General features: G+C 42.9%; 1 protein-coding gene across 1 annotated transcript in view; it reads right to left on the minus strand.

Moving 5' to 3' along the window:
- TNR (tenascin R) overlaps nucleotides 1–27248 on the minus strand; it is a 92297-nt gene that overhangs the window by 26680 nt on the left and 38369 nt on the right. Inside the window, exons 8-16 of the mRNA XM_029935119.1 lie at nucleotides 25540–25629; nucleotides 24204–24467; nucleotides 22992–23261; nucleotides 21741–21860; nucleotides 20692–20838; nucleotides 17869–17988; nucleotides 14356–14499; nucleotides 13537–13667; nucleotides 12521–12653 (exon numbers count right to left, since the gene is read on the minus strand). Of these exons, the coding sequence (XP_029790979.1) occupies nucleotides 12521–12653; nucleotides 13537–13667; nucleotides 14356–14499; nucleotides 17869–17988; nucleotides 20692–20838; nucleotides 21741–21860; nucleotides 22992–23261; nucleotides 24204–24467; nucleotides 25540–25629 (1419 nt within the window). The remainder of the gene's footprint in view (nucleotides 1–12520; nucleotides 12654–13536; nucleotides 13668–14355; nucleotides 14500–17868; nucleotides 17989–20691; nucleotides 20839–21740; nucleotides 21861–22991; nucleotides 23262–24203; nucleotides 24468–25539; nucleotides 25630–27248) is intronic.

Genomic DNA, 27248 nt, shown 5'->3' on the forward strand with positions numbered 1-27248 from the left:
AAAAAGGTGGTGGTGATGGTGGAGGGCACTTGTGGGGAAGAGCACTGGGTGTTGTATGGAAAACAATTTGACAATAAAATATTATGTGAAAAAAAAGAATGAAGAGATCATTGATGGACTTTAAGCTCAAGCTTTTAGAAAGATCGTTCTTACTGTGGGGTGAAGAGTGAATTAGCCTGCGGTGAGACTGGATTTGAGACCCCATTCGAGAGGGAATCTGGGAGAAGAAGTGACAGAAGTTTTTAAGGACATAACAGGAATGGAGAATCAACTGAACAATAGATAACTTGGATGTCTTCATCTGAAGCAGAGTTGCTGAGGAAGGTCCCCAAGTGCTGCAGACCAGCTGCCTCTACCCTCCATGGGCAAATGCAATAGGCTTCCGAGTCTTCCTTTCAAAGATAAGCTGAAGGTACTCTGACAGAGCAATATTCTGACTTAAATGTGCCTTATTCCTTAGAGTCACTTATATCAGGAAACCCACTTCCAAGGCAGTTGATCACAGACTTGCAGCTGTCAGCCTAGCCCCTCTCAGTGGCTCTTGATTGGACCTGGCAAGGAGGGGGCTGGATCATGGTAATGCCTCCTGCCTGGTCTTTTCCTGCCATTCTGACCCTATCTACATCCACTTCCCATTTTTTAATGAGTGATTTTTTTTTATCATGCAAATGTGATCCTATCTTATCCTTTATCTCCTGTGCCAAATATCCTCCAATGGCTTCTTCAGGACAATGGCTCCAACTTCAATGGCTTCATTGCAATTAGATGAGCATCCAAAATTCTAACCCTGATCTACAAAGCCTTGTATGCTATGGCTCTGCCTTAGATTTCCCGCCCTCTCTTGCTGGCTTTCTTCTAATCTGCTGAACATGCCAAATGTATCCTTCCTTTGGAGTATAGTAATTCCTCTTACTGGGTCTGGAATGCTCTTCTTTGTGTGATTCACTCTAATCATTCAAGCCCTGGCTCAAATATCTCAGCTCAAAGGTAGGTCTTTTCTGATCATCTTAGCTGAGGCCAGAGTCTATGATAGGGGAAGGAAGTACCAATCACAAAATGCTTCCTGCCATAAGAACTGTCCTAGAGGTTAGGTCTTTATATCTGTACCTATTCCATTACTGGTTATTTTTTAAAATAATATGACCACTACTTGAAATTACCCGTTTTCCTTCCTTTGTCTACTTCCAACTACCTCATTCTCTTGAACGTAAATTTCAGGAGGGTGGACATCTGACTCATCTTGTTCACCCTTTTATCCTCAAAACTTAGAACAAAGTTTGACCTATGGTAGATGTGGAGTCAGTATTTACTATATGTACTATACCATGGGAGCACTATATCCACCCCTGTGGTTATGAAAAGGGAAATTACAATCAGATTTTCTGAAAACATTTGGGACAATACAATTAAAAATTGGCCAGATAAAATCCTGTGTATAATGACATATAAGGTCCTTCTATAATGTCTACAATACCATCTTATAACCTAGGCAGATGGTACTGGTGTTTGATGAAATTCACTGACCTCCCTATAGAGTGATTGAACATCCCTGTCCAACTGAAAACCACAAACAATTCTATGTAAATAAATTTAAAAACCTAGATGAAATGGATCATTTCTTTGAAATTTCCTGTCTACCAAACATCACCCAAGATGAAATGGGTAATCTGAATAAGATTATTAGCATTAAAGACATTGGATCTGTAATTAAAACCTTTAGAAAAAGCATCTCCAGGCCCAGATGACTTCATTATTAATTCTATCAAACATTTAACACAGGAACATCATCAATTTTATAAATTCTCTCCCAGAAAATGGAAAAGAAGGGAACATTTACAACTCATTCAATAAGGCCAGCATTACCTGGATACAAAAACCAGATGCAAATACCAAAAAACAAAACAAAACAAAAACAAAAAAAAAAAAAAAGAAAAAAAAGAAAGAGGAGGTTAGAAAAAAGTTTGAGTTTCTAGCTCAGTTTCTGCCCCATACTTTCATGAACCATTCATTATCTACCTCCTCATGTGTACTTGGTTCTTCTCTAACACACACGTAACAGGCACAGCAGCTGTAAGCCCAAAGAAACACGAGCCCACAAGCCAGGGTATCCATCATCAGAGAGTAAGACTGCTCAGAAAGGACCACAGGCGTTATGACATCCATCACCTGACGCAGAACTATTAGAATAGTAGATCCGAGTTTAAATTAAGCATGACAGCTTTATTTAAGGAAGTCAGGAAGGATATTAACTATAAAAAAAGAACAAAAATCACAAATAATTAAGTAGAAATATTAGGCATGAACAATATAATAGTTGAAAGGAAGAACACGATGGATGGGATGAATGGAGAATTTGGATTCAGCTCAACACAAATAAATGAATCGAATAATCAGATTGAGGAACTTTCTGAAAAGATTTAAAAGCAAAGATAAAGGAAAAAAAACCATTAAGACAAAGCTAAGGGATTTGAAGGAGAAAATATACACACCAACCTCTAACAGAAGTCCTAAAGAGAGGAAATAAATACAGAAAGAAATGTCTAAAGAAATAATGAAGATAAGTGTCTCAGAATTAAAGATAAAACACCTCAAACTTAAAGGGCTCTCAGAGTGTTGGACTAAAGATAAAAAGAAAAATGAACCCCAAGACATACAGTGAAGTGGAAGACTGTAAAAAAGAAAGAGAAACATTCTAAAAGCTTCTGGAAAGAGCAGACTGCCTCCAGAGGGAGCAAGAATCAGACTGACATCAGACTCCTCAGCGGCAACACTACATATAAAAAGACAATGGAGTATTTTAAAAGATGAAGGAAACAAAGATTTTAACCTAGCATTTTGTATCTCTGATCACACTGCAATTCAAACGTGAGGGTATGATTAAAAAAAAAAAAACCAACCCTCTGGGCATGTGAGATTTCATAAGGTCTGCCTTACAAGACACTTTCTGGAAGATCTAGAGTAAGCACACAATTCAGTGACAAATGCTATGAAAAGTAAAAGTGGTTAAATGTTTGAGTAAGATGTCTTATTTTTGCTTTAGATAAAAGATTATCATAAAAGAAGAAGGGGGAAATGTCTGTTTTTAACAACCCACAGCCCAAATCTACAAAAGATTTGTTTGGGTGAAGGTGAAAGGGACAGGGAGTGGGGAGGAGTCCAGAGGGGTTCCAGAACATGCTCACATACCTGGATTGCTTCAGGGAAGGTACACTATTGATCAGTTCAAGAAATCGATAGGGAAGGGGAGCCTAGGTGGCTCAATCAGTTAAGCATCTGACTTCACCTCAGGTCATGATGTCACAGTTTGTGAGTTCAAGCCCCACATCAGGCTTTGTGCTGACAGGTGGGAGCCTGGAGTCTGCTTCAAATTCTGTATCTCCCTCTCTCTCTGCCCCTCCTGCAGTCATGTTGTCTCTCTCTCTCAAAAATAAACATAAAAAAGTCGATAGGGACAAATAAACATGAATATGGATCTAAATCTAAAAGCTGGTTCTTTGAAAATATTAGTATTGATTAATATTAATAAGACGGATTATTAAGAGAGAAGCTGCCAAAAATAAAATGAAGAAAAGAAAATAGCTGCAGAAATAGTAGAGATTAAAAATAAAGCCTTTTGAAGAATTTTATGCTACTAAAATTTAAGACTCAGATAAAATGAATAAACTCCTAGAAGGTTATAAAGGGTCACGACTAGTAAAAGAAGAAACTGAGACCTTAGCTAGATGATGTGGAGGTTCTAGTCAAACATTTCATGTCCCTAAAACAAAGAAACAACCGCCACCACAACAAAAAATGTTCCAGTGGTTTTAGTGATGCATTCTGTTATAAGTTATTCTAAAAAAGTATGAAAAAGAATGAAAACGGTCTAGATTTTTAAAAATACTTTTAAAATTTATTTTGAGAGAGAGAGAGAGAGAGAGAGAGAGAGAGAGAGAGGAGAGACACAGAATCTCCAGCAGGCTCCAGGGTCTGAGCTGTCAGCACAGAGCCTGACATGGGGCTCAAACTCACAAGCCGTGAGATCATGACCTGAGCTGAAGTGAGACGCTTAAGTGACTGAGCTACCCAGGCACCCAAACTACCTAGAATTTTAAAACTTTTTAAAAAATATTTTATTTATTTTTGATACAGAGAGAGACAGAGCATGAGAGGGGGAGGGGCAGAGAGAGAAGGAGACACAGAATCTGAAGCAGGCTCCAGGCTCTGAGCTAGCATCAGCACAGAGCCTGACATGGGGTTCGAACCTATGAACATGAGATCTGACCTGAGCCAAAGCCGGAGGCTTAACTGACTGAGCCACCCAGGCTCCCAAACTACCTAGAATTTTAAATGAATCTAGTGAAACATGGATTTCAAAACTCAATAAGGAAGCATGTACATGAGAAAATGTGTAGGTCAATTTCACTTATGATTGTAGATATGTAAACAGGCTAAACAAAATTTTACCTAATCAGACCCAACAGTGCATTAAAAAAAATCATATTCAGGTAAGGTTTCTCCTAGAAATGTAAAGAAAAATCTATCAGTGTACTTCATCTTGTTACTAAGATAAGGGTAAAAATCATATAATTAACTTAGTTGATGCAGAAAAAAACCATTCAATAAAGTTTAACCACGAAGTTTATGACAACATTTTCAGCTTCAAATAGAAGAAATTTCTGTAGCTTAAATGTTTTAGACTTCAAACCTAAGCAAATATTATCTTGGTTTATTTAAGATTAGCCAATTATATGTTTATTTTATTTTAATAAACATTTTTAATGTTTATCTATTTTTAAGACATAGAGACAGAGTGTGAGCAGGAGAGGAACAAAGAGAGAGGGAGACACAGATTCTGAAGCAGGCTTGAGGTTCTGAGTTGTCAGCACAGAGCCTGACATGGGGCTTGAACTCACGGACCACGGGATCATGAGCTAAGTTGAAGTCGGACACTTAACAGACTGAGCCAAAGAAAAGTTTAAATAGTTTTTTTGGTTTTCCCATCAAAAAGAAGCTTAAAAATGAAGACTTAACAAAAAGTATGCAATATGAAGCTACACTAAGCATTCCCTTTAAGAATGGGAACAAGTCAAGGTGACCTAATATCACCATTCAGTTTAACATAGTTCTTGAGGCCCCAGCTAATGTGGCAAGGAAAGAAAAGGTGATGAATAAGAGGTATAAAGATTAGAAAAATATAGATAAAACCATTATTATTTGTAAATGATATAAAACATTTACCTAGTGGGGATGGTGGAGGGCACTTGAGGGGAAGAGCACTGGGTGTTGTATGGAAAACAATTTGACAATAAAATATTATGGAAAAAAAACATTTACCTAAAAATATCAACAGAAATAATAGATAATTAGAATTAATAAAGGAATTCAGCAGGATTTCTGGGTATGAGATCAATATACAAAAATCCATAGAATTTTTCCATATCAGCAATAAGGAACTAGAAAATAATTTTTAAAGTTCAATAAAAGTCACCAAGCAATAAGGAATTATAAGTTGTTTAGAAATTAGCCAAGAACATATTGTTATAGGGAAATACTTAAAATCCTACTAAAGAACACAAAGATGATTTGATTGAATGAAGATACATTGTATACTTTTAGAAGGGATGACTTTAGTATTCTAAAGATGTCAGTTCTCTCCAAATTACTTTAGAAATTTATTGCAATTCCAGTCTAAATTCAAGATGAAATTTCTTTTGTGGAACTTGATAAATGTATTTTGAGATGCCTATGAAGAAATGAAGGTCACCAAGAGCTGAGTTGACTTTGAAAAATAAAAGTGATATTAATATTGAGATATTAATGTTAAGATATTGAGAGATAGATATTAAAACACAGTGTAGTTAGTGTTGGCAAAAGAACAGATATAGACCAGGGGACTAGAATATAGAGTTCAGAGTTCAGAGACAGATCCATGTACATATGAAAACTTAATACACAGTAAAATGTCACACATCAATGGAGAATAGATGTATTATTTAGTAAATGATGTTGAGGAAATGGGCTATACCATATAAAGAAAAATAAAACTATCCTTACTGGGACACCTGGGTGTCTCAATCGGTTAAGTGTCTAGACTCTTGGTTTTGGCTCAGATCATGATCTTAGGGTTTGTGAGTTTGAGCCACACATTGGGCTCTGTACTGAGAGTGAGGAGCTTGCTCGGGATTCTCTCTCTCCCTCTCTCTCCACCTCTCCCTTGCTTGCTTGTATGCAGTCTCTCTCTCAAAACAAATAAACAAACTTGAAAACTATATCCTTACTTAATACCACATACAAAATAGACTAAATAAAAAAATCTACAACGTTAATAGAAGTACATATAGAAGAATATCGTTATGTCCCAAGGCAGGGAAACACATAAAGGTTTCAAAACCTCAAATACTGATAGCCAATACTTACTTATCACAGGGACTCTGATAGAAAGATAGGCTCCATGCACAGGCAATTTACAGAAAAAGGCAACTTGAAAGGCTAACAAGCATAGATGAGATGTTTAAACTCAAACTTGGTATTATTTAAAGAAATTCAACTACCTAATGGAGGACCAGGGGAAGGGGAAGAGGGAAAGAGAGTTGGGGAGAGAGAGGGACGCAAAACTTGAGAGACTATTGAATACTGAAAATGAACTGAGGGTTGAAGGGGAAGGGGGAGGGGGGAAAAGAGGTGGTGGTGATGGAGGAGGGCACTTGTGGGGAAGAGCACTGGGTGTTGTATGGAAACAAATTTGACAATAAACTATTTTAAAAAAAGAAAAGAAAAGAAATTCAACTAGAAAGTGAAATATCAATTATGCCCATTAGACCATCAAAAATTACCAAGCTGGATTATGTCATTAGGAAACAGGTGCCATCACAAACTGTTGCAGGGAGCTTGGACTAGCAAAGCCATTCCAAAGAGCAATACTTAGTTAAGGCATGCCAACACGTACCCCATGACCCAGTCATTCTTCTTCTGGGAGTAAATCCAAAGGCATTGGCTCACTGATTTGTAAGTGGACACGTATAAGGTATTTTCTGCGGTGCCATTTGTGGTGTGGGAGGTTGGGGGCTATCTGATGTCCATCTTGGGAGAATGGAGAGGTAACATGTGATGGGTGAACAGCATTCAGTATTTTGCAACAGTTGGAAGCAAAAGACTAGACTCCTGTGCAACAGCATTAGTGGATCTTAAAAACAGTGCTGAGTAGAAAATGGGAGAGCAGGGAATGAATTATGTAACCCAATGGCATTTGCACACATTTACAATATACTCAAAACTTTTCTAAGAACACATTTTTCAAAAATACATATAAACAAAAGGACATAAATTCAATGCCTCAGAATAGTTGTGTGTAGAAGGCAGAAAAAGAGGTGAAAGTAGTAAGAAATAAATGAATAGACAGGGCCATTGTGGGTCATGGATGGGAATGGTTTGTTCAAATGGGGTGCTTAGTTTCCTGCCTCCTCGCACACAGTCAGGTAGTCAAGAAAGAAGAAGGTGGACCTCTCTTTTTGGAGGTTTGCTTAGGTCAATGTGTTTCTTAATAGTGGAGCAGAGAGAAACTTCTTCAGTTCCGTACATTGGTGAAGGGGGGAGTGTGGTATAGAGTAAAAAGCAATGCACAGTGGTCACTGGAATTCCCAACTGATAATTACATGGATTTGCATGACGCACTATCTATTGTCCAGGGACCCAGGATTTGCCGATTCTGATTAATTTTTACAGCTTCAAAAACTGAAGCTTGTGTTAGCGTAGACTCCCAGAGCTTTTCCTGAAAAGCCCTAGAGAGCCGCACAGCCTGGATGTGGGACAAGACTGGAGCAAAGGCAATAAAGAAAACTTCTCATTACTCATGTCTCGGTACCTCCGCAAATGATTGTCTTCGCTTAACCTCAAGGTCAAGACAACCTATTTTATAGTGCTCACTGTCTCTGAGGACAAGCTTTAGTGAGCGTCTTGTTTGCTTCTTATAGTATTAAAAGAGACAATGAAACCTGCCTCTCAGAAGATCATTTCACCAAGTCCCTGTTGCTCTACGGGGAATATTTGTTTCCTCATTTATATTCATGCTTCTGAAAGACAAGTAGACCTTGAATGAAATTTCAGGCGACAGTAAATTATAAATAATGTATCCATATTTTTTCTCTTCCATACTACTTGTATTTAACTCCCCCCAGAGCCTTGTGCAAACACCAGAGACAACAGGACAGACAGCTATTAACATGATGGAAAGAATGAAATGGGTTTATACTCTATGGCAGGAATGCAGCAAGGGAAGATATCTTGATCAAAGAAAGTTTCTGAGGTTTTGTGGGAGTGAGTTCTTTTCTTTTCACTCTCTTTTATTTTTATTTTTAAAAGCATCTCAACTCTTTTTTCCAGACCATTAAATAGACACTTGCTTGAAGTGAGCCTCTTATTGTGGCCCATCCAAGGCAAGATGAGGGTTTGTCAGTGGATGGAGGCCATTTAGGGGCCCAGCTCTAGGCTCTTTTGTTCCAGAAGGCAAAGCATGGAAATTGCTTAGAACGATCAGCTGACAACATTCCATCCTAAGAATAGGATGCTGCTAAGTGGAAAGCTCAGGTACTGTCAATGAAGTTGGAAAGGATGCCTGTTACTAGAATGAAATTAGCCTCTAAATCCATCAGCCCTGATTTGCCGTCACATAGGATGCTCTGGTGTTTTTCAGACTTCTTGCTCAGCAGGAATAATTCATGGGGTTCAGACTGGCAGCCCTTCTATCTTTCAAGTATGTGAAAAGATTCTCTGCTCTTTGTTTTTGTTTCTTTCTTCCTTTTCTTCTCCTTCCCCTTCCCCTCCTTCTTTTTCCTCCTCCTCTTCTTCTCTTCCTCCTCCTTTTCTTCTTTTTAGGCAAACAAGGGCTCGCAGATAGACTGTACAGGGTGAGCTATGTGGCTCCCAAGTGTGTGTTGGGAGGGAGTTAGAGAGGCAGAGAGAGGATGAACTGGGATGTGCTTTGTGTCAGGAGAGGGAGAGTCAGGCTGAAGGTGCAGCCACTAAGACTACTCTTCAGAGGGAACCTGATCTCCAGAGACCTTCTTTTCTTTCTTTTTTTTAGTGAGAGAGAGAGAGAGAGAGAGAGAGAGAGAGAGAGAGGGAGAGAGAGAGAGAGAGAATGCATGTGCATGCACAAGAGTAGGGGAATAGGGAGGAGAGAGAGAGGGAGAGAAAAGAGAAGGAATCCTAAACAGGCTCCACAGGGCTCAACCCCATAACTCCAGGATCATGACCTGAGCCTAAGTCAAGAATTGAACCCTCAACCAACTGAGCCACCCAAACGCCCCTCCTTCTTGATAACATCCTGGTCCCCACACTTAGGAAGCTGGTATTCTCTTCCTTCTGAATAAAATTTGCTTTGGGCAGGGGCTTTGGAAGGGGGTAGGTAGAAAAGATGGGGGAGGGGCATAGCTCAAGCAGAGAAGACTCACTAATGTTGACATGCAAACAGCTGTGTAGGGTTAGTATAATCTATTTAGGGAAATTTGCAATGGGGTTGGTTGCAGAGAGAACCTGAAATTAGAGGGACTTCGGGCATCACACTGTGCAGGCACTACCTCTCCGCCTGTCCTGTCCCTGTGATGGATGCTAAAAATCTCCTTCTGCAGCTTTGTTTCACCAGAAACCTCTCTTCTGTGCTCTGCAGCTGGGATTTAACTGCTCCATTCAACTAACATTTATTATGTCTGCTATGTGTCAGGCTTTGTGCAAGGTACTTCCATATGCATTACTCTGTCCACAAACTTTTCATTCTGCAACTGGTCATTTCAGTGGGTCCTGATAAATCTCCAAGACAAAGCCAGCAGGGTGTGGTATGCATCAGTGATTTAAATTGAAATTTGAGCTTTATAGTAAAGCTCTGCAAAGGTTTCCAAACATGGATCTATCTTTGCCATGTACCACGGTAGTAGTAGTCGGTAGCTAGCTTATTATATATGAACGTGGGCCCTTCAGTTTTTCCCTTTGTGAGTTGGTATTGGTCATGCCCCAGGAGCCCATTGTCAACTGGAGTTTCATGAACACAAAGAAACAAACACCTAAATACATCCTGATGCCCCACTACCCTGTCTACGAAAAGCCACTGGCCTCGCCTCCTCTACGGATTTCCAAGAATTGTTAACCCTCTGCTTTTTAGATCTGGCTAAGCATCCAGCTGGATGTGGGATCCCAGACCCAAACTGTTACACACCCGTGGGGCGGCTCTGCGTCCGAGAGGCCAGGGGTGGGCACAGGAGCCGGCACACTTTTACAGCCCAGGTGGATCTGGAGCGAGGCACAGCTGCAAGATGCTGGAGAAACCCCGGTGTGTCATCGCACTGCTCAATGCTCTCGCTATGGCATTATGAGGGACGGAATCGTAGCTCATACTACACTGAGCGAGCATTGAAGCCTATGCACCTTGGGGATGAAATGACTAGTTTGGACCTAATAAATATGCAGGTTGGGAGCTCTGTTTTTTTCTGTCATTTGTGTTCTTTTTATGGGAAAGAAATTCTTAATTCAGGGAAAAGCTCCAATCCATGGGTCTTTGGGTGGGAGCTTGACAAAGAGGACCGCAGAGGACCCTTACACCTTTGGGTGTGCAGTGAAGGGCTGGAACGAGAGTGGGCAGCACCTTGATGCCAAGATAAGCCACTCCAGGAAAGAGCAAGGAGGGTGCACATAATTGACTTCAGTCCCTTAAAAGGATCAAGTGTCCTCCAAGTTCCACTTGGTGAAGACACACCTTTGACTTGTGGCAAGCCTTGTGACCAAGTCTTAGTTTTACTTTTATTTATTTTTAAGATTTAAAAAAAAGTTTATGTATGTATGTATGTTTGTATTTAGAGAGAGCATGAGCTGGGGAGGGGCAGAGAGAGAGAGAGAGGGAGCGAGCGGGGGAGAGAGAATCCCAAGTAGGCTCCATGCTGTTAGCACAAAGCATGATGTTGGCATTGATCCCATGAACCATGAGATCATGACCTGAGCCAAAATCAAGAGTTGGATACACAACCAACTGAGCCACCTAGGTGCCTCGGCTTATTTTTATTTTTTAATTAAAATATCATTTTTCTGATTAATATGCTCATTTAGACAGTTTGTAAGATATTAAAAATATAAAAAAGAAGGGAAAAGCGAACTCATTCATCTTCTCCCTGCCTTAAAGAACTACTGGTGACATTTTGGTGTACTAGATTCAGTGTCCTGCTTTACGATTTAAGATAAGTCTGTATATGGAGGGCCACCTGGGTAGGGATGGAAGATATTCTGTCACCTCCCTCTGGCGAAGATGGGATGGGCTCTGAGGCAGGGCCAGGATTCCAGTCATCCTGGTTCTCTGACCCGGCAGGCAGACACACCCAGGGATAAGGGGTAGTCTCACACTTGCCCATGCATGTGCACAGCCACTCCTCCAGAATGTGCGGCAGGAAGACAGTTCAAAGTGGACTGGGCAGTCCTACACTATGGACTATAGAGAGATACTGTGGAAATCAGCAGAAGGGATTGTTAATAGCACCGTGCCCACAGCCAGATCAACTAGAGTCAAATCCTGGCTCTCCTTCTTATGAGCTATGGAGTCTTAGATGAGTTGCCTCACCTCTGTGTGGCCCAATTTCCTCATGTGGAAATAAGAATAATAGAACACACTTCATAGGATGTGATAAGGATGAACTTAGATGATACATGTAATGCAGTCAGCACAGTGCCTGTCAAATAGCTTTCAAAGGTCCCATGTTAGTTTATTTCCTGTTATACATATTAGGACATGCTTATTCCTGAAGGGCAATTTTTAGGTATATTCTGCTGATACTTAAATGGAGGAAGGCAGGAGCAGCTGGATTTGGAAGTAAAAGACCTTGGTTCTAGTTTGACCCAGCCACTTACTAGCCATGTATGCGATTTGATTTCTGTGCACTCTGTTTCATCATCTGTGAAATGAAGATTTTTAGGCCCTTCTCACCAGCTGTTACAAGAACTGAACTCGGCAATAGGAATGCAAAAGTTCTTTGTGTATGGAGAAGAACCCTGGATTTAATACGGAGGGTTTACTGTCCATACCGTTATTAAGTGATTCTCTGATTACAGGCAGCAAAGGAAGGAAGGAAGGAAGGAAGGAAAGGAGGAAAGGACGGAGGGATGAAGGGAGGGAAAGAAGAAGAGAGGAAGGAAAGGAAGGGAAGAAGGTTAGAAGGGAGGGAGAAGGAGGGAAGGAAAGGGGGAGAGAAGGATAAACTTTTCTGGGAAAACACTTGCAGAAAATCTAACAGAAAGCTGATGTCTTTACTTGGTGCATTTGGTGGGCCCAGGTGGACCAGGGATTTGCACTGCTGGTTCCTATGGTTGCCTTGGTAGTGAGAAGTTTCCTGGCAGAGGCTTGGAAGGGGGAAAAGGGGGAGTGAGGAAATTATTATTTTCATTCATAGGAAGAAGCAATTGAGTTCTTTGATGGGTTCCTTCCTGATCACGTCTCAGGAGAAGTTGCTGAGGAGCCAGACATCCTGCAGGGAAGAAGAAAGCATCGCTGGGCGTTGTGGCTCACCTGTGGTGAAGGTGGCAGAGGTGAGGCTGCTCCGGTCCGTGTCCTGGGCTGCCTGCAGGAGCACTGTGTAGTCTGTGCTCTCAGACAGGCCCTCCAGTCGGATCCATGTGTCCTCTGCATCCACAATGAGCTCCTGGGAAACAAGCGAGGAAGGCAGGTGGATGGGAGTGACCGGCGTGCGACTGAGAGGAGCTGGGAAGGGAAGCCCAAGCCCACAGTCAGTTTCGCCATGGCCGTTGTGTGCTCTCTGTCCTGCAACAAGGACTGCATCGAGCCAATGGGCAGAGAGGACAGCTCCTGTGTGAGATTTAGGCAGCTCCTACTGCACAGATGCACGTTGGCATGAGGGTAGGTATGTGGATGATAAAATCCAGTGGTTTTCCAAGTATATTAGATTCCTCAGGACCCAGGGAGGCAGAATCCTTGGCCTCCCTACTCCATGTCCAACAGACTAGCTCTGCTTAAATCGATTCTGTATATTCCCCTGAATACAATTTCACTTAAAAAAAAAAAAAGATTTCATTGCAAACTGAAGTTTGACAACCAGTACTCTAGAAGTACTATTTCAACTGGTCGCACAACACAGAAATTTGTCATCTCTTTACTGCAGGCTATGGATGTAGCCTTTATAATGCTTATCAAGAGGCATACAAGACTATTGAATTTGGTATTGAGCTCTTGCTTACTTGGCTAGTGAAGCTTTCCCCCAAAACTATGTACTTACATGGCTTGGAAATTTCCAATGGGCTTTGCATCATCATACTGGAAGCACCACCCACAACCAGTTGTAGGTGTAGACAACCCCATGATCCAGAGCAGAAACTAAGGCTCAGAGAGGCTTCGTGTTTTGTCTCAACTTGTAAAGAGAGTAGCAGAGAAGCCAGGACCGGCACCCAAACTCTGGCGTACAGACTCAGGCTTTCTCCTCTACAACATGTCCGTCTTCATCACGGGAAACCCAGTTTGCTCCCTTTGGATCGCTTGATAGGAAAATCTCCCTTACGGAAAAATCTCACCTTGCGGCTTCCGTCAGTGGATTTGTAGGTTAAGATGTAGTTTTCTATCTCTGCCCTGGGAGGCTGCCAGGAGATCAGGGCACTTTGTCTGGTGACTTCGCTGGCCATCAGGTTTGCAGGAGGGTCCAGGACTATAAAGAAGAGAAAATGCCAGGAGTGCCTTCCTCTCCAGCTACTTTCCCTTTGATTCCAGGCACATGTATCTATCTGTCCTGCATGGTCTCTGGGCACTTATGCTTACCCCAGTTCTAGCTTGGACAAGAGCAGAAAGAGTGCTGCTGAGTCAGAAGATGATCTGTCAGTGTCATGATCATTCCTGCAGCTAGTCCCACCCTCCCCTCACCTGGGCCTCTGGGCCTAGGTGTGATGTCTTCCAATCTGACCTCTGTCTGAAATCATGACCTAATTAAATCTGCATGTCTGTGAGTTCACTCTTGGACTTACAGGATCCCCACATCTATACCTTTGTCTGTTTTTCTGGTCATAATTGTGCCCAGCAAACTGTACCCAACTCAAGGCCTTTAATATGCATCAGATTTTTCTGGGCCAGATGCATATTTCTAGTACTGGCCTCTCTTGGCCTGGTTCTACTGATGTCAGCCAAATCCAGGATGAGAGCAGAAAATAGACATGTGTCTGCTGCCCGAGAGCCGCAGCTCACTGGCATTTGGGCAGCAGTCAACTGAAATACAAACAGCTCATAGCTGCACTGTCCAAGGCCTATAGACTCTAATCTAGTCCACCACATGGAGATGGATAATTTTCAGGATCCACAAAAGCATCTAGGGATGCTGGTTATGTAGCCAACCATGTACTCACGGGTAGAGAAGTTGGTGCTGATGGTACCACTGGTGAGAGGGCCACTGGTGGCATACATACTGACAGTATAGTGGGTGCTAGGAAGCAGGCCAACGAGCTGGAATTCCTCACTGCCCCCATCAACCAGGATGGTCTCTCCAGCAACTGAAATCAGATAAACACGGATAAGAACAGAATAAGGTGTTTCAGCCTGGAAAAGGCATATCAAATCCAAAGACATTTCATGAAGATTCAATATTCAGAGAATTTTAGAAAACATCTTTTAAAGGTTATTTAGCTTAGCATCATATTCCACACAAGCATCTCCTCTCATCATGTTTTGCATCTTAATTGAGAAAAATATTCTTTATTTGGAAGCCAAATTGTCTTTTCCATGCCTTCACTCAAGCTTCTGGGGTTACAAGCTGAATCCTTTGTCTCCATGGCTCCTTCCTCCCCACCACATCTCTGAATCAAGCCCTCTCTCCTCTAGGCTGAGAAAATTTATCTCCGACCACCATTATATGTATGTGGCAATTCTAAATTTGTTGATTTCTTGCACCCGTGGGCAGAGCTCCGCACTTATTTCTACTGTATTTTGCCTTGTCATTGGAGTTTTGGAGCACTGTTTCAGTTTATTGAACTATATTTGAATTTGGATTCTATTGATTACAGTTAAGAAAATATCTGAGCACAGCTGACACACAATGGTGCATTACTTTCAAGTATGCAACATAGTGATTCTATTTCTCCATACATTATGCTATGCTCATCAAAAGCATAGCTACTTTTGGTCACCATACAGGGCTATCACAAAATCCATGACTACCCAGTTTTGTTGTATACACAATGTGATAAGCATGTCTTCTCTGTGTTCACTCATGCTGTCAATAAATTTCACTAGAGGGATGCCTGGATAGCTCAGTCAGTTAAGTGTCTGACTTTGGCTCAGGTCATGAACTCACAGTTCGTAGGTTCGAGCCCTGCATCAGGCTCTGTTCTGAGAGCTCAGAACCTGAAACCGGCTCTGGATTCCCCTCTGTCTCTCTACCTTTCCTCCTCTTGTGCTCTGCCTGTCTCTCAAAAATAAATAAATGTTAAAAAACAGAAAAACGACTATTCACTAGAGTAGAGCCAAGCCCTTTCTTGTGTCTTTAGAATACTCCCAAGTCATTCAGCACTTAAGAAAGTTTACAAAGCAATTTTCCAAACTAGGTAGGGCCTGGGGTTTCAAGTTCCTTGTGTTCTAAAGGCATAGAAGGTATGCACACAAGTTAAAATCCATACCAGCTCTTTGGAAGAACACACACAATGACTCTAACTTTTTAATATCCTCATTTGCAGCACCCTGCCAGGAGTCGCTGCTCCAGCCATCTCAAACCATGGCAGCTCTCAAAAGTCCTCGTGTTCTCTCATTTCTCTACAAATACACTCAGGCAGGTCTCTTTTCTTGGAATTCCCTTTCCTCTGTTCTCCTTCTCTAACTATGTAAGGTCTGCTTTCTTTTCCCCCCTCAACACTCTCACCCCCAATCAGCAATCCATCTGTTTTGTGATTGCTTGTGTCATGACATTGCTCACACTGGGTTGTACCAATGTATTGGTTTCATCATCACCAGCAGTGAGTTCTTGAAGAGAAGAACTCATGTTCTGTCTCTGACTCCTTACAGCCTTGAGTGCATGTCTCAACATTTGAGAGCATTAACAGTATTTGTTGAATGAATGGAAGTTAATTGGTATGATGGGGCCATGTACTTTGTTTTTATTTTTTGAATGGTTATTTATTTTTGAGAGAGAGAGAGAGAGAAAGAGAGAGAGAGAGAGAGAGAGAGAGAGAGAGCGGAGAAGGGGCAGAGAGAGAAGGGGAGACACAGAATATGAAGCAGGTCCTAGGCTCTGAGCTGTCAGCAGAGCTGAAGAGCGAGATCATGACCTGAGCAGGAGTTGGATGCTTATCCAACTGAGCCACCCAGGGGGCCTAGGAATCATGTACTTTGTACCTGTGAGCAGGTGGGTCTGTCTACCTTGGAGGAATACTAGAAGCTTTGATAGAGCAGATAGTGTTGAAACTGACTTAAAAAATGTGTTTGTCTAGGCAGACAAGTAGGAAGAAGATTTTTTGGTAGAAGAAATGACACATGCAAATCCATGGTGGGTTGGGAAGGCATGGTGAGAGTTAAGAAACACAGGCCCATGACATGCAAGGAGGGGGTGACAGGAGTTGAAATGGATTGCACATGCACATAGAGGGGTTCTGGTGTATCTATAGTCATGATACTCATTCCTTGAGGAGAGTCATCCAATCAGCTACAATTCTAACTCCAAATATGATCCATCATGTATTTTTCCATCTAAGTGATAAGTGGGTTTTTCTAATGCCATGCTGAAATCCAAGTGAGCTAACTGATTTGCCAGTTTAAAAAAAAAGACATAAAGTGGTTCTGATGGAACTTACTCTTAGTGAACCTGTACTGGTATGTAATAACCATAAATTTCCCCCCAATTTATTTAATAGCTGTTTTGGCTTTTATTTTCCCAAACTTGTACAATCTGTTTACTTTGCAGCTTACAAAAACTGGCTTCCTCTGTCATTTTTGAAAATTAAGACATATGCTTATCTTTTGTCTTCTGGTATCCTTGCTCTCTGGATTCCTGGCTATACCCCACAAGAATTCTGTGGTCACATGTATAATTTAGTCAGGAAAATAATTTTCCTAGGCCTAGACACTTGCATTACTCAACACTATTTTGCTTTGGGCTTCTCTATTCAATTTCAAATAATGTAAGGTGAACAAGCCTGGGAAGAAGACATTGAAACTCAAGGTTTCATGCTGGGTCAACCTTTTGGGTTGGATACAGGTAGATAAGACTAAGGGAATAGGAGTTTGCTAGGTCTGGATCTTTGGCCACCAGTTTCCATGTGTTATCTGCTCCATGCACAGTGTTTTAGTGTTTTACTCACTCTATAAATACCTAGGAAAGTCTGTATTCCAGCCTTTAGCATTTGGGGCCATGTCTTAGCTCAGTTCTGAGTTTTGTCTTCCAAGTATCTCTGTTTTTTGTATTTGCCTTTGTTTATGTGCTGATGTGCTGTTCTTGTACCTTTCAGTTCAGCCTTCTGAATTCCCATAGTGGGTACCATTTGCAGAGTTTGGAGATGTCTTGAGAGCTTTACAGTGAGTAAAGCAGGAAAATTTCTAATATGTCCCTTAGCTTGATAAAATGTCCTTTAAAAAATACTGTCCTAGGGGTGCCTGGGTGGCTCAGTTGGTTAAGCAGCAGCCTCAGCTCAGGTCATGATCTCGCAGTTTGTGGGTTCAAGCCCTGCATCGGGCTCTGTGCTGACAGTTCAGAACCTGGAGCCTGCTTCGGATTCTGTATCTCCCTCTCTCTCTGGCCACCCCCCACTTCCGCTCTGTCTGTCTCTCTCAAAATAAAATAAAGGTTAAAAATATAAAAAAATCTGTCCTAAGTGTCTTCAGCCCCAGTCCCCACCATTCCCACCAGTCGGGTGCATAGGCCTGTAGACATTCACCTGCAAAGTGTGTGAGAACAATGACGTAGTTCTCCACTTCACCCACTGGTGCCTTCCACTGCAGTAGGGCTTCGGTTGGAGTGATGTTGGTGGCGATCAGATCCACAGGGTTGTCCATGGCTGAAACAGAACCAGAGAATATCAGGTAAATATGGGAGGCACTGCAGCAAACTATCTCCTCTTGCTTTCCCCATCACCGACGTCTGTTGCTGTACCACACAAAATGATGAAGTGAGTGGAGACCTCTTTCCTTTCTCCCCTTCTGATCTCATCCTCTTCTCCCTTTCCTCCTTCCTCCCAAGTACCCAGTCTTGCCCCAATTGGTCTCAGAGTTTCCTTTTAAGTCATTCTTACATGCAGAGCACTGTCAGATGCTACAGGCGATTCCAAGGCATGACTGTCATGTTTTAGACATTTAAACCTAGAGGGAGAAACTCAGAACATATAAGAATTGCTATATTCCTTTAGTTAATATGACAATTTGCTTCCCAGGCTATTTGCACTTTCACAGATATAAGGGGCATGTTTTGGGGAATGATCTCTGTTGATGAACTTTGGAAAGTGTGGTGGGAGTTCCATGAAGTCAAGGAGTATCCTCAGCGCCTAGAACTTACAAGGTACACAATAAATGCTCATGGAATGACCAAATAGGACTCAGGTTGCCTCTAAAACCACATATGATGATTCTTCTACAGCAGGCTCCCTCTGTACTGAGTTCTGGGTGTTCTTTTTGTGGCAAAAAGAGGCAAAAGGATTCTTCCAGGCTAAAGGCCAATAGTGCCTGTTGGGAGGAACAGAGTTTGCGCTTCATGGAACCATGTTCCTATTCTTCTTTGCCCATGTTCTATGCATATGTTTTTTTTTTTTTTTACCATGCTTCCCTTCCATAAGCTTGGGATTTATTTTAGAAATGGATAGTATTATAATAGTTTAGGTATCAACTCAACCCAAGTATCATGTAATTTACTTCTGGGGACCAAGATGTGCTGTTGACCTCTAACCTGAAGGTTTCTATAGCTTGCCCATATTCCTCATTTGAAAGCAACAGCTGTAAAATTTTGTTCAGTTTTGATATCTGAATTGCATCCATCATCTGTGTCTTCAACAAGTTCTTCAAATGCAACCTTATGAGAAGAGACAAAGAAGAAAAGTCTTGGGAGACTACAGTTAGCTTGATCCCTCTGAGATTAAGCATGAGACCCTGAAGGAGTACTCATTTATCCAAATTGCAAAATCATAAACCTTACATTACAACAACAAGCTCAGACATTTCTGTGGGCCATCATGTTACTGGGTGTTGTCACAGTAGCTCTGCTTGAACCTGAAGGAGGGTGGTTTGGGTCGGTGTGCTACTGAATACCTGCTTTACTATAACCAAGAGCCCAAGATGATGTGTTTTGACCCAAGCTGCTGCATTCTTTTACCCTTGGGGATAGGAGGCTCTTGAAATCCATTTTATTGTTCTCAATGAGAAAAAGCCTATTTTCTTTACCATGAACTTCTAAGATTTTCAGGAAGATGAGAGGGGTCTTCTTTTGACTCATTGGGCATCACTTCAGGCCAATATTTCTTGATGTTTTAATGGTCACAGATAGTTTGATGGAAAGGAAAGATTGAACGAAAAACATTGTTGGGTTGTCTGTAGTAACAGGTCTGGGAGGAGACTGGGGAAGATGAGAATACCCTGTGGTGTCTTTTAGAAGAATAATTTCTCGAGGTTCTGAAACATTCTGAAGGACTGTTTCTTTGGCTATTTATACATGTTTCTGGGCCTGTGAGAGTACCTACTAAAGCAGTGAGGAATTCAAGTTACCTTTCCCTCGTTTGGGAAATGCCATTCTCTGAAGAAATTAAGCAGCCTCAGGAAATCCAGCTCTTCTAACAAGGTAAGCTGGATGTTTTCACATGTGCTGTGGGAACAATAGCTTAACAGGGAGGTTGGCACTGGGGTCTGGGGACAGCAAACTTTGGCTGTCCCTGCTGGCAACTTCTACAGCAAATCTTTCCTAGTTCTCCCTGGTGGGCTGATGGAGCAAGAGCAGCAGTGGGGCTGCTGCAGGAGCCCTGTCCTCAGGTGCATCCAAGGGGCTCACTTTCCAAAAGGAAAGCCGCTAACCTTTTGAGCACAAAGCAATAGTAAATGTAGCCACTTGATGGCTTCTGGACATAAAGAGTGAAGAGTTTCAGGACTCTAAGGGTTATTACTGACATAATCAACATTTTCTTCTCTGAGATAAAATTTACTTGACTGAGTTTTTTAAAAACTTAAATGTGAGGGGACGCCTGGGTGGCTCAGTCAGTTGGGTGTCCGACTTCGGCTCAGGTCTGATCTCACCATTCTTGAGTTTGAGCCCCGCATTGGGCTCTGTGCTGACAGCTCAGAGCCTGGAGCCTACTTCAGATCTGGGTCTCCCTCTCTCTCTGACCCGCCCCCACTTTCACTCTGTGTGTCTCTCTCTCTCTCTCAAAAATAAACATTTAAAAGGTTTTGAAAATTAGATGTGATAATTCAGATGTCTGTCCTGGAATTTATTTCCATCATGTGTCTTTATGAGGTCACCTTTCTTACTGGAAATTCCATAAAAATGTCTGACCTAAACCAATAAGGTCTAAACTCCAAGTACTAGGACTATCAGTGGGGAGAGAAATTGCAAATTGCTTTGCATCACATAGTGAGTCAGAGGAGCACCCAAGAATGGAGCTTCTGAGCCCAGGACCAGTGTCCTCTGTATTAGCCAGACAATGCCTCTGTCTGCCTCTTCTGTTTGTTGCGAGTCCTCAGCCAGCATCCTGACTTGGCTCATGACGGGGAGACACACTTACCTGTGTGAATGAGGGTGCAGATGCGCTCACTCTCCTCCCTGCCCCGCACACTGTTGAGACTAATTTCGTATTCAGTGGCTGGATACAGCTTGGTGATGGCGAATTCTGTCACTGTGTTGGGTACCACTGAGCTGTCCAGCCGTCCCACTAAGGAAGAGCAGAAGCCACTGTCAAAGTTCAGCAGATCCTTCAACACAGCCCGCATACAGTCTACATAGAAGCTTCTGGCAGCACTTTGTCATGAAGCTCAGATGAGTGCGAAGCTAAACGCTTGGTGGGAAAGGACGAGAAAAGGTTCATGGACTGGGAATACTGGAGCTTGAGGAGACCCTGCATCTGGTCCCACCCCCTCATTTTATAGGTTCCTTGAAGCAAAAAAAAAGGGGGGGGTAGGTAGTTTTCTAACAAGCTGGTCTCCTTAAAGCAGTCTAGAGGGCATGGACTGTGAAGAGTGGTCTATGCAGCTCAGAGACAGAGTAGTCTGGAGAACTCTCCCACTGCCTCTTTTGAAGTGGGCATATCTTCTAGTTTGTCAACAATGTGGCATGCACCTGCAGGAACTGGCAGAATGCAGGTCTGTGCTTTTCTGACTCCTAACTTGGCCGGAGTGGCAGAAACAGGACCACCATCACTGTGGCTCCCTCTAAGGCTCCACCTGGCTCAGCCGAGTCTTTAAGAATCCCCCAGGCTTCTGGTCTTGGACCACTCTCTCAGGAAAGCACACAGGACCCTGGATCTTGGCAGAATTTTTTAGGGTTGTTTCTCACTAGACTGCCTAGATAATGGTGACCAGATACCATGATTTAAACTGCTAGTTGAGGACCTGCTTTCTGGGTGAATGTAGTCAAGCCTTCTGTGAGAGGAGTTGGTGAGTTCAGGGTTTCTTGCCTGTTCCTACTTAACCTACTCTCATTGTGAAGGAGCACGCTACAGAAAGGGGGAGAATGCAGGCAGGGAGTGATATCATCTGGGATATGTAGTTCTCCCCCAGCAATCACCACCTAGCTCCAAATCCTATCCATTTGTGAGAAATCAAATAACTTTATTACCTTGTGTTGGCCGATATGATACTCGGTAGTAATCAAAAGTTGCAACAGGAGGGCTCCAGGAGACCATAACAGAGTCCTTGGTCACATTGCTAATTGTGATGTCTTTGGGGGGATCAATTCCTACAAGGACCCGGGTGTTTGTCGGGAAAAAGACAGAAAGCACAGTGTGAGAAAGCAATTCCTATCCTTGGTCTCATGGGGACCAAGAGCTAATAGTGTCATAGAGACAGACAAGACCTTTGTACTAAGGCATTCTTAAAGGCATGATTAGGCTGAAGTTTCAAATGAAACATTATTGTTATGGTTAAAGCCATGTTTATGGAGAATATTTTAACAACACTGAGTCAAATTGGCAAGCTCTGTACTGTGCAGCTATTATCTGTGTCAAGGCCAACTGGAACTTTCCTTTAAGTTCGTGTTTTCTTTTGAATTGGGAGTGCCATACCCATTTTCCCTAGAGCAGCTTCTCTTAGACAAACCCAACTTGGTTTCTCTTCTTTTTTAGCAGCCACCTATGGTTCGGTTTGGAAAAACTGCCTATTGACTATAGAGGGATTTCAGAGCATGAGTCCAGAACAAATCCACTTTCCTAACCTGTTTTTCATTTGTACCAGATACCTCATTTTTTTGACTACTGGAGGATTGCAGAGTCAAAACCAGCTGAGTACTTAATGCATTTGTCCTGTTAGTGAGTTCTTGTCAGTATATAGAAAACCACCCAAATACACATGTCCTCACCCATGTGGATACTCATAGCTGGGATTACATTTGAGAATGACGAGATGAATGTGATCCAACAATCTCAGAGTGCCTGTGTTTTCCAAACAACATACAAATCAACCCCATTCTCTGAATATCAGATTCCTACATGGTTGCATGCTAGTCTCACATAATTTTGAGGAAGTATCATTTGTACGAGTGACCTTATCGAGCAGTCAAGACATGGAGTTTCCCCTTGAAGGTTAACTCTCTTCAGGCTGGTAGTGTGAGAACCTCTGGACCAATGCATTCAAGTCCTGGCTTCCTCAAGACATTGAGTCTGTCCTACCTTCCAAATAGGAGTTTCCCATCTTATACATTTTATGCAGCCCTGAAAGAGGTGGCTCTTTCAGAACAGCTCACAGACCCTCTCTGGCCAAGTGAGGCAGTCCTCTACTTCCTGGGGGGTTTCTCTTTGTAAATTTCATTGACTTGTTGAAGACGTCTGTAGGAACCCCCTTCACCACCTGCTGTCAAGCCCTCCAGCCTCACCTGTGGTGATGGAGCCCACAATGGGTTCAGAGGTCACTGTGCCATGGACTGCCACCAGGTTCACGATGTACTCAGTGGCCGGCTGCAGACCCATCAGGACAGTGTGCCTCTTGGTAGCTTCCAGAGAGATCTCTGTCATCTCTTCCTCTTCATCCCGAGGGCTGTAGTTCAGAATGAGTCTGTCTGCTGGAGGGGATGGGTCACTCCAGGTTATGTTTACGCTGGAGGAGGTCACGTGAGAAAAGTGCAAATGGGAGATGGGGCGGAAGCCTGCAAAGTAGAGAAGATGATGGTTCTGAAATACACATGAGGTGGTGGGACCACTGGGCTGGAGACCCATTCGACTGAAGGGATGGGCTTTCCTTATCAATTAGGACTATACCTTCACCTGCTGACTCAGAGCTTCCATTTCCTCACTCTTCAGTCCTGTCCATCTCCTTTCTTCAAGCCATATACTGAAAACTGAATGCCTTCAGCATGGTAAAACTTCATAATACTCCTTCATAATACTCACCCAGGATTTAAAATCCTTATTCTAGGAAGAATTTAACATGATCACATGGATCCTATGAATGCCTACTGATTTAGTGCAGGCAGAGAAAGATGAACAGAATCAACCCCCATGTCCAGGCTTTAGAAAATAAGATACAAATCTTCAGGCATGTCAGTAACTTTGCTCATCTCTCCTCCTTATTTCCAACCATTCCATCTTGATGTATTTGTTAATTTCTCCTCTATCTCTTCTTTTTTTAAATGTTTCTTTATTTTTTAAAATAATAGTTTATTGTCAAATTAGTTTCCATATAACACCCAGTGCTTCTCCCCACAAGTGCCCCCCACCGTGACCATCACCCCTCCCCCCCCATGGTTCGTCTCCAGTATTCAGTAGTCTCCCTTGATCTGTGCCCCTCACTCTTCCCCGCTCTCTTTCCCCCTTCCTCTCCCCATGGTCTCTCCTGTTAGACCTATGAATGCAAACATATGGTATCTATCCTCTGCCTGACTTATTTCGCTTAGCATGACACCCTCAAGGTCCATCCACTTTCCTACAAATGGCCATATGTCATTCTTTCTCCTCTATCTCTTCTTTACCCACATTCCTCCTTCTCTAAACAAAATGGGGACATTGGAAGAGTAGGTTGCCTAAATGACCTTATCATACTAAGATCCATTGATCCCTGAGGCCAGCTAAGATTTCCGCTACCCTGGTACCTGTGAAGGCATCCACAGTGGATTCGAAGCTTTGCTGCCGACCCCTCTCAGCAGTGATTGAAATTATGTACTCTGCCCCAGGCTCTAGATCTGTCAGTGTGTACGAGGTCCTGTCCTTGGGCACGGTGACTTCTGAGGCGATCCCGGAGGATGGGGTAAAGGTAATTCGGTAGTGGTCAATGGGACCGTTGGCCTTGGTCCAGATGAGGGAGATGGAGGTTTCCGAGGAGGCTGTCACCATGAGGTCTCGGGGACTGTCAAGTTCTGTGGATCAACACAAGTGGCCTATTTTACACAAGTTCCATACAAGGGCCAGTATTTATTGGGACTGGGCCTCCTTGTGGATTTCTAACCTATTAGTAGGCCTGCTGATCATGAGGAAGAGCTTGTCATTTCTGACAATTCTGTCACATTTTGTTAAGCACCTTCACTTTGAAAGATGGCCAAGGGCTTGGTATATCTATAGACAATCTGCATAAAGGCATTAATAGCTCCAACAGGACTGGAATACAACCACCTCTGGGACAAAGCTGGTGGCAGATTATCAAGTTTTCCATATTCATTTTGTTCCAGCCTTTCTCAGCAAGCCAACCAGGGTAAAATAGGAGCCACCATCAAGTGGCATTCTTGGCGATACTAGCTACCCCTGTTCCTGAGGCCATTTTGGTGGACTGGGCCATGGATGTGTAGGTAATTAGGTTTGAGAACTCCTGGGGACCCGTGTCCTGGTGGTTCTCTTAGAGAAGTTGTCTACTCTGGAATGAGCCTTGGGGCAGGGATTGGTTCAAAATCCCCACCACATGCAAGGCGGCCTGTACCTAAGGTCCTAGAATGATTTTGAAATTTACCCAGAATTTGGAAGCAAATTTGCTGGATGCAGAATCGCAAGGGTCTCAAGTGGACTTTTCCATTGCCCTTAGATTTAATGGGCTATTACCAAGTCTAAACCTTCATCCCTATGACCTTCCTGAGGGCTTCTGTCATCCATGGTGAGGGACATCACATTCTGCCTGCTCTGAGTTATTCTAGAAAGACTTGCTATGACACCAACTGATCTGGGAGTTTCCACCTCTGGAGACAGCCCATCAGATCATGGGAGACCGTGCACAGACCTGTGGGGAAGTGAGTGAGACTATCCTGCATGTTGATAGCAGAGGTTAGGCACAGAGATCAAAGATCTGCAGGTTGATGTTGTTCCTAGGCTGATCACTGTCATCCAGGGGTCTGTTCATTAGGGGGCATTGCCTTCTGACCAAACCTTGCCAGGACAAGCCTCTCTGGCTTCTCGGGCTTACACAGCATCCTGGTCTTCCTCTGCAGCAGTCCTCCTACTCACCAGTCCTGGCATTCATGGTGGCTGGGACACTTTGCTGTGAGTTCATGACAGCGGATATTCCAACTCCATACTCGGTGCCAGGCACCAAATCTGTCGATAGATGCAGAAACTAACATTATTCTGTGTGGGTGTCAGTGGTGGGGAAAGCAGAAAGGAGGGAAGCAAGTAACCTTCGATTCCTGTACAGATCTTGTGTTTATTCCTTCCTGAATCTCCTCCTAATTTTACCTAACAAGAAATCCCAATTTCACCACTTGGGAAATCCATACCAAGTCAACAGGATGAAGTGCTTCGTGCACCTTCCTTCTTGCTGCTGGTCTCAGCGGGAAGGCAGCAAGGCTGCCCTTGTCAAAGACCTTCAGAAATGAGCTCTTCTGTGGAAGGTCTTCCAATGGTCCTTGGAGTCTCAGGTTGGTTATAGCTGGTGAAGGGAGTTCTTGTATAAGTTGTGCATTGGAAGAGTGGGTAATTGAGAGGGGTTGTACAGATATGGGCTTTTAAGGCATTTCTCTTTTTTTAATGTTTATTTTTTATTTTTGAGAGAGAGACAGAGCACAGGGGTAGGGGAGGGGCAGAGAGAGAGGGAGACACAGAATCTGAAGCAGGCTCCAGGCTCCGAGCTGTCAGCACAGAGCCCAATGCTGGGTTCAAACCCATGAACTGTGAGATCATGACCTGAGCCAAAGTTGGATGTTAGCCCACTGAGTCACCCAGGTGCCCCTAAAGCATTTCTTGAACATTGTGAGCATCAATCTGTACTTTTATAGATAGGGACTGAAACCATAGGGGGACTCTAGGGTCCCTTCTAGGGAGCAACACTGGATGGATAGGCTATCAGGCCTTTAACATAGGGGCAGGCAGAAGCTTTGCTGCTGTGGGCTCCCTACCAAGATTGTTAATTCAGACACCAGGGTATTTAAAGCTGTGGATTCAATCTTAAGATTGACTTCTGGGGGTCTCTGGGAAGATGGAAAAAATGCAAAAACTATCCAACTAATGGATGTATGCTTCTCCGGGGAAATCCTTTGGGAGATTAATACAAAGCATCGCTGGGAGCCTCCCAAGATACCTGCAATTATATCGGGTGTCTCCCAATCTAATCCCACATTCATTTTCAGAATAACTGGCTTGACTGGTGCATTGATATCCTATTGTTGCTGTAACATATGACCACAATTTAGTGGCTCAAACCAACACAAGTCTATTATTTTACAGTTTAGCACCAGCAGGTCTGAAGTCTAAGTGGTTCAGCAGGGTCGCAGCCTGTGGAGGCTCTGGGAGAGAAATTGTTTCTTTGCCTTTCCCAGTTTCTAGAGGATTCCTGCCTCCCTTGGCTTGTGGCTCCTTAATTCATCTTCAAAGCTAACAGCATAGCATTTTCTCATCTGTTTTTCTTTCTGACCTCTGTGTCCTTTGCCCCATCTTCTACTCTGACTCTGATCTCCTGTATTTCTCTTATAAGAACTCTTGTTCTTCACCCAGATAACCTAATCACATCTACAATTTCCTTTTTGTCATGTAGGATGACAGACTCACATGTTCCTGGGATTAGAATGTAGACATCTTTGGGGACCATTATTCTACCATCAAACTAGCACCAAACTCACCCTCATTTACTAGAAGTGAGATTGTGGAAAAATACGACAAGATCTAATTGTCACCTGTGGGGTCCCCCATGATGAGTCTGAATCCTTCTGGTAGGCATTTTG

Source organism: Suricata suricatta, chromosome 3 (genome assembly GCF_006229205.1).
Source record: "Suricata suricatta isolate VVHF042 chromosome 3, meerkat_22Aug2017_6uvM2_HiC, whole genome shotgun sequence".
In the NCBI taxonomy this organism is placed as follows: Eukaryota; Metazoa; Chordata; class Mammalia; order Carnivora; family Herpestidae; genus Suricata; species Suricata suricatta.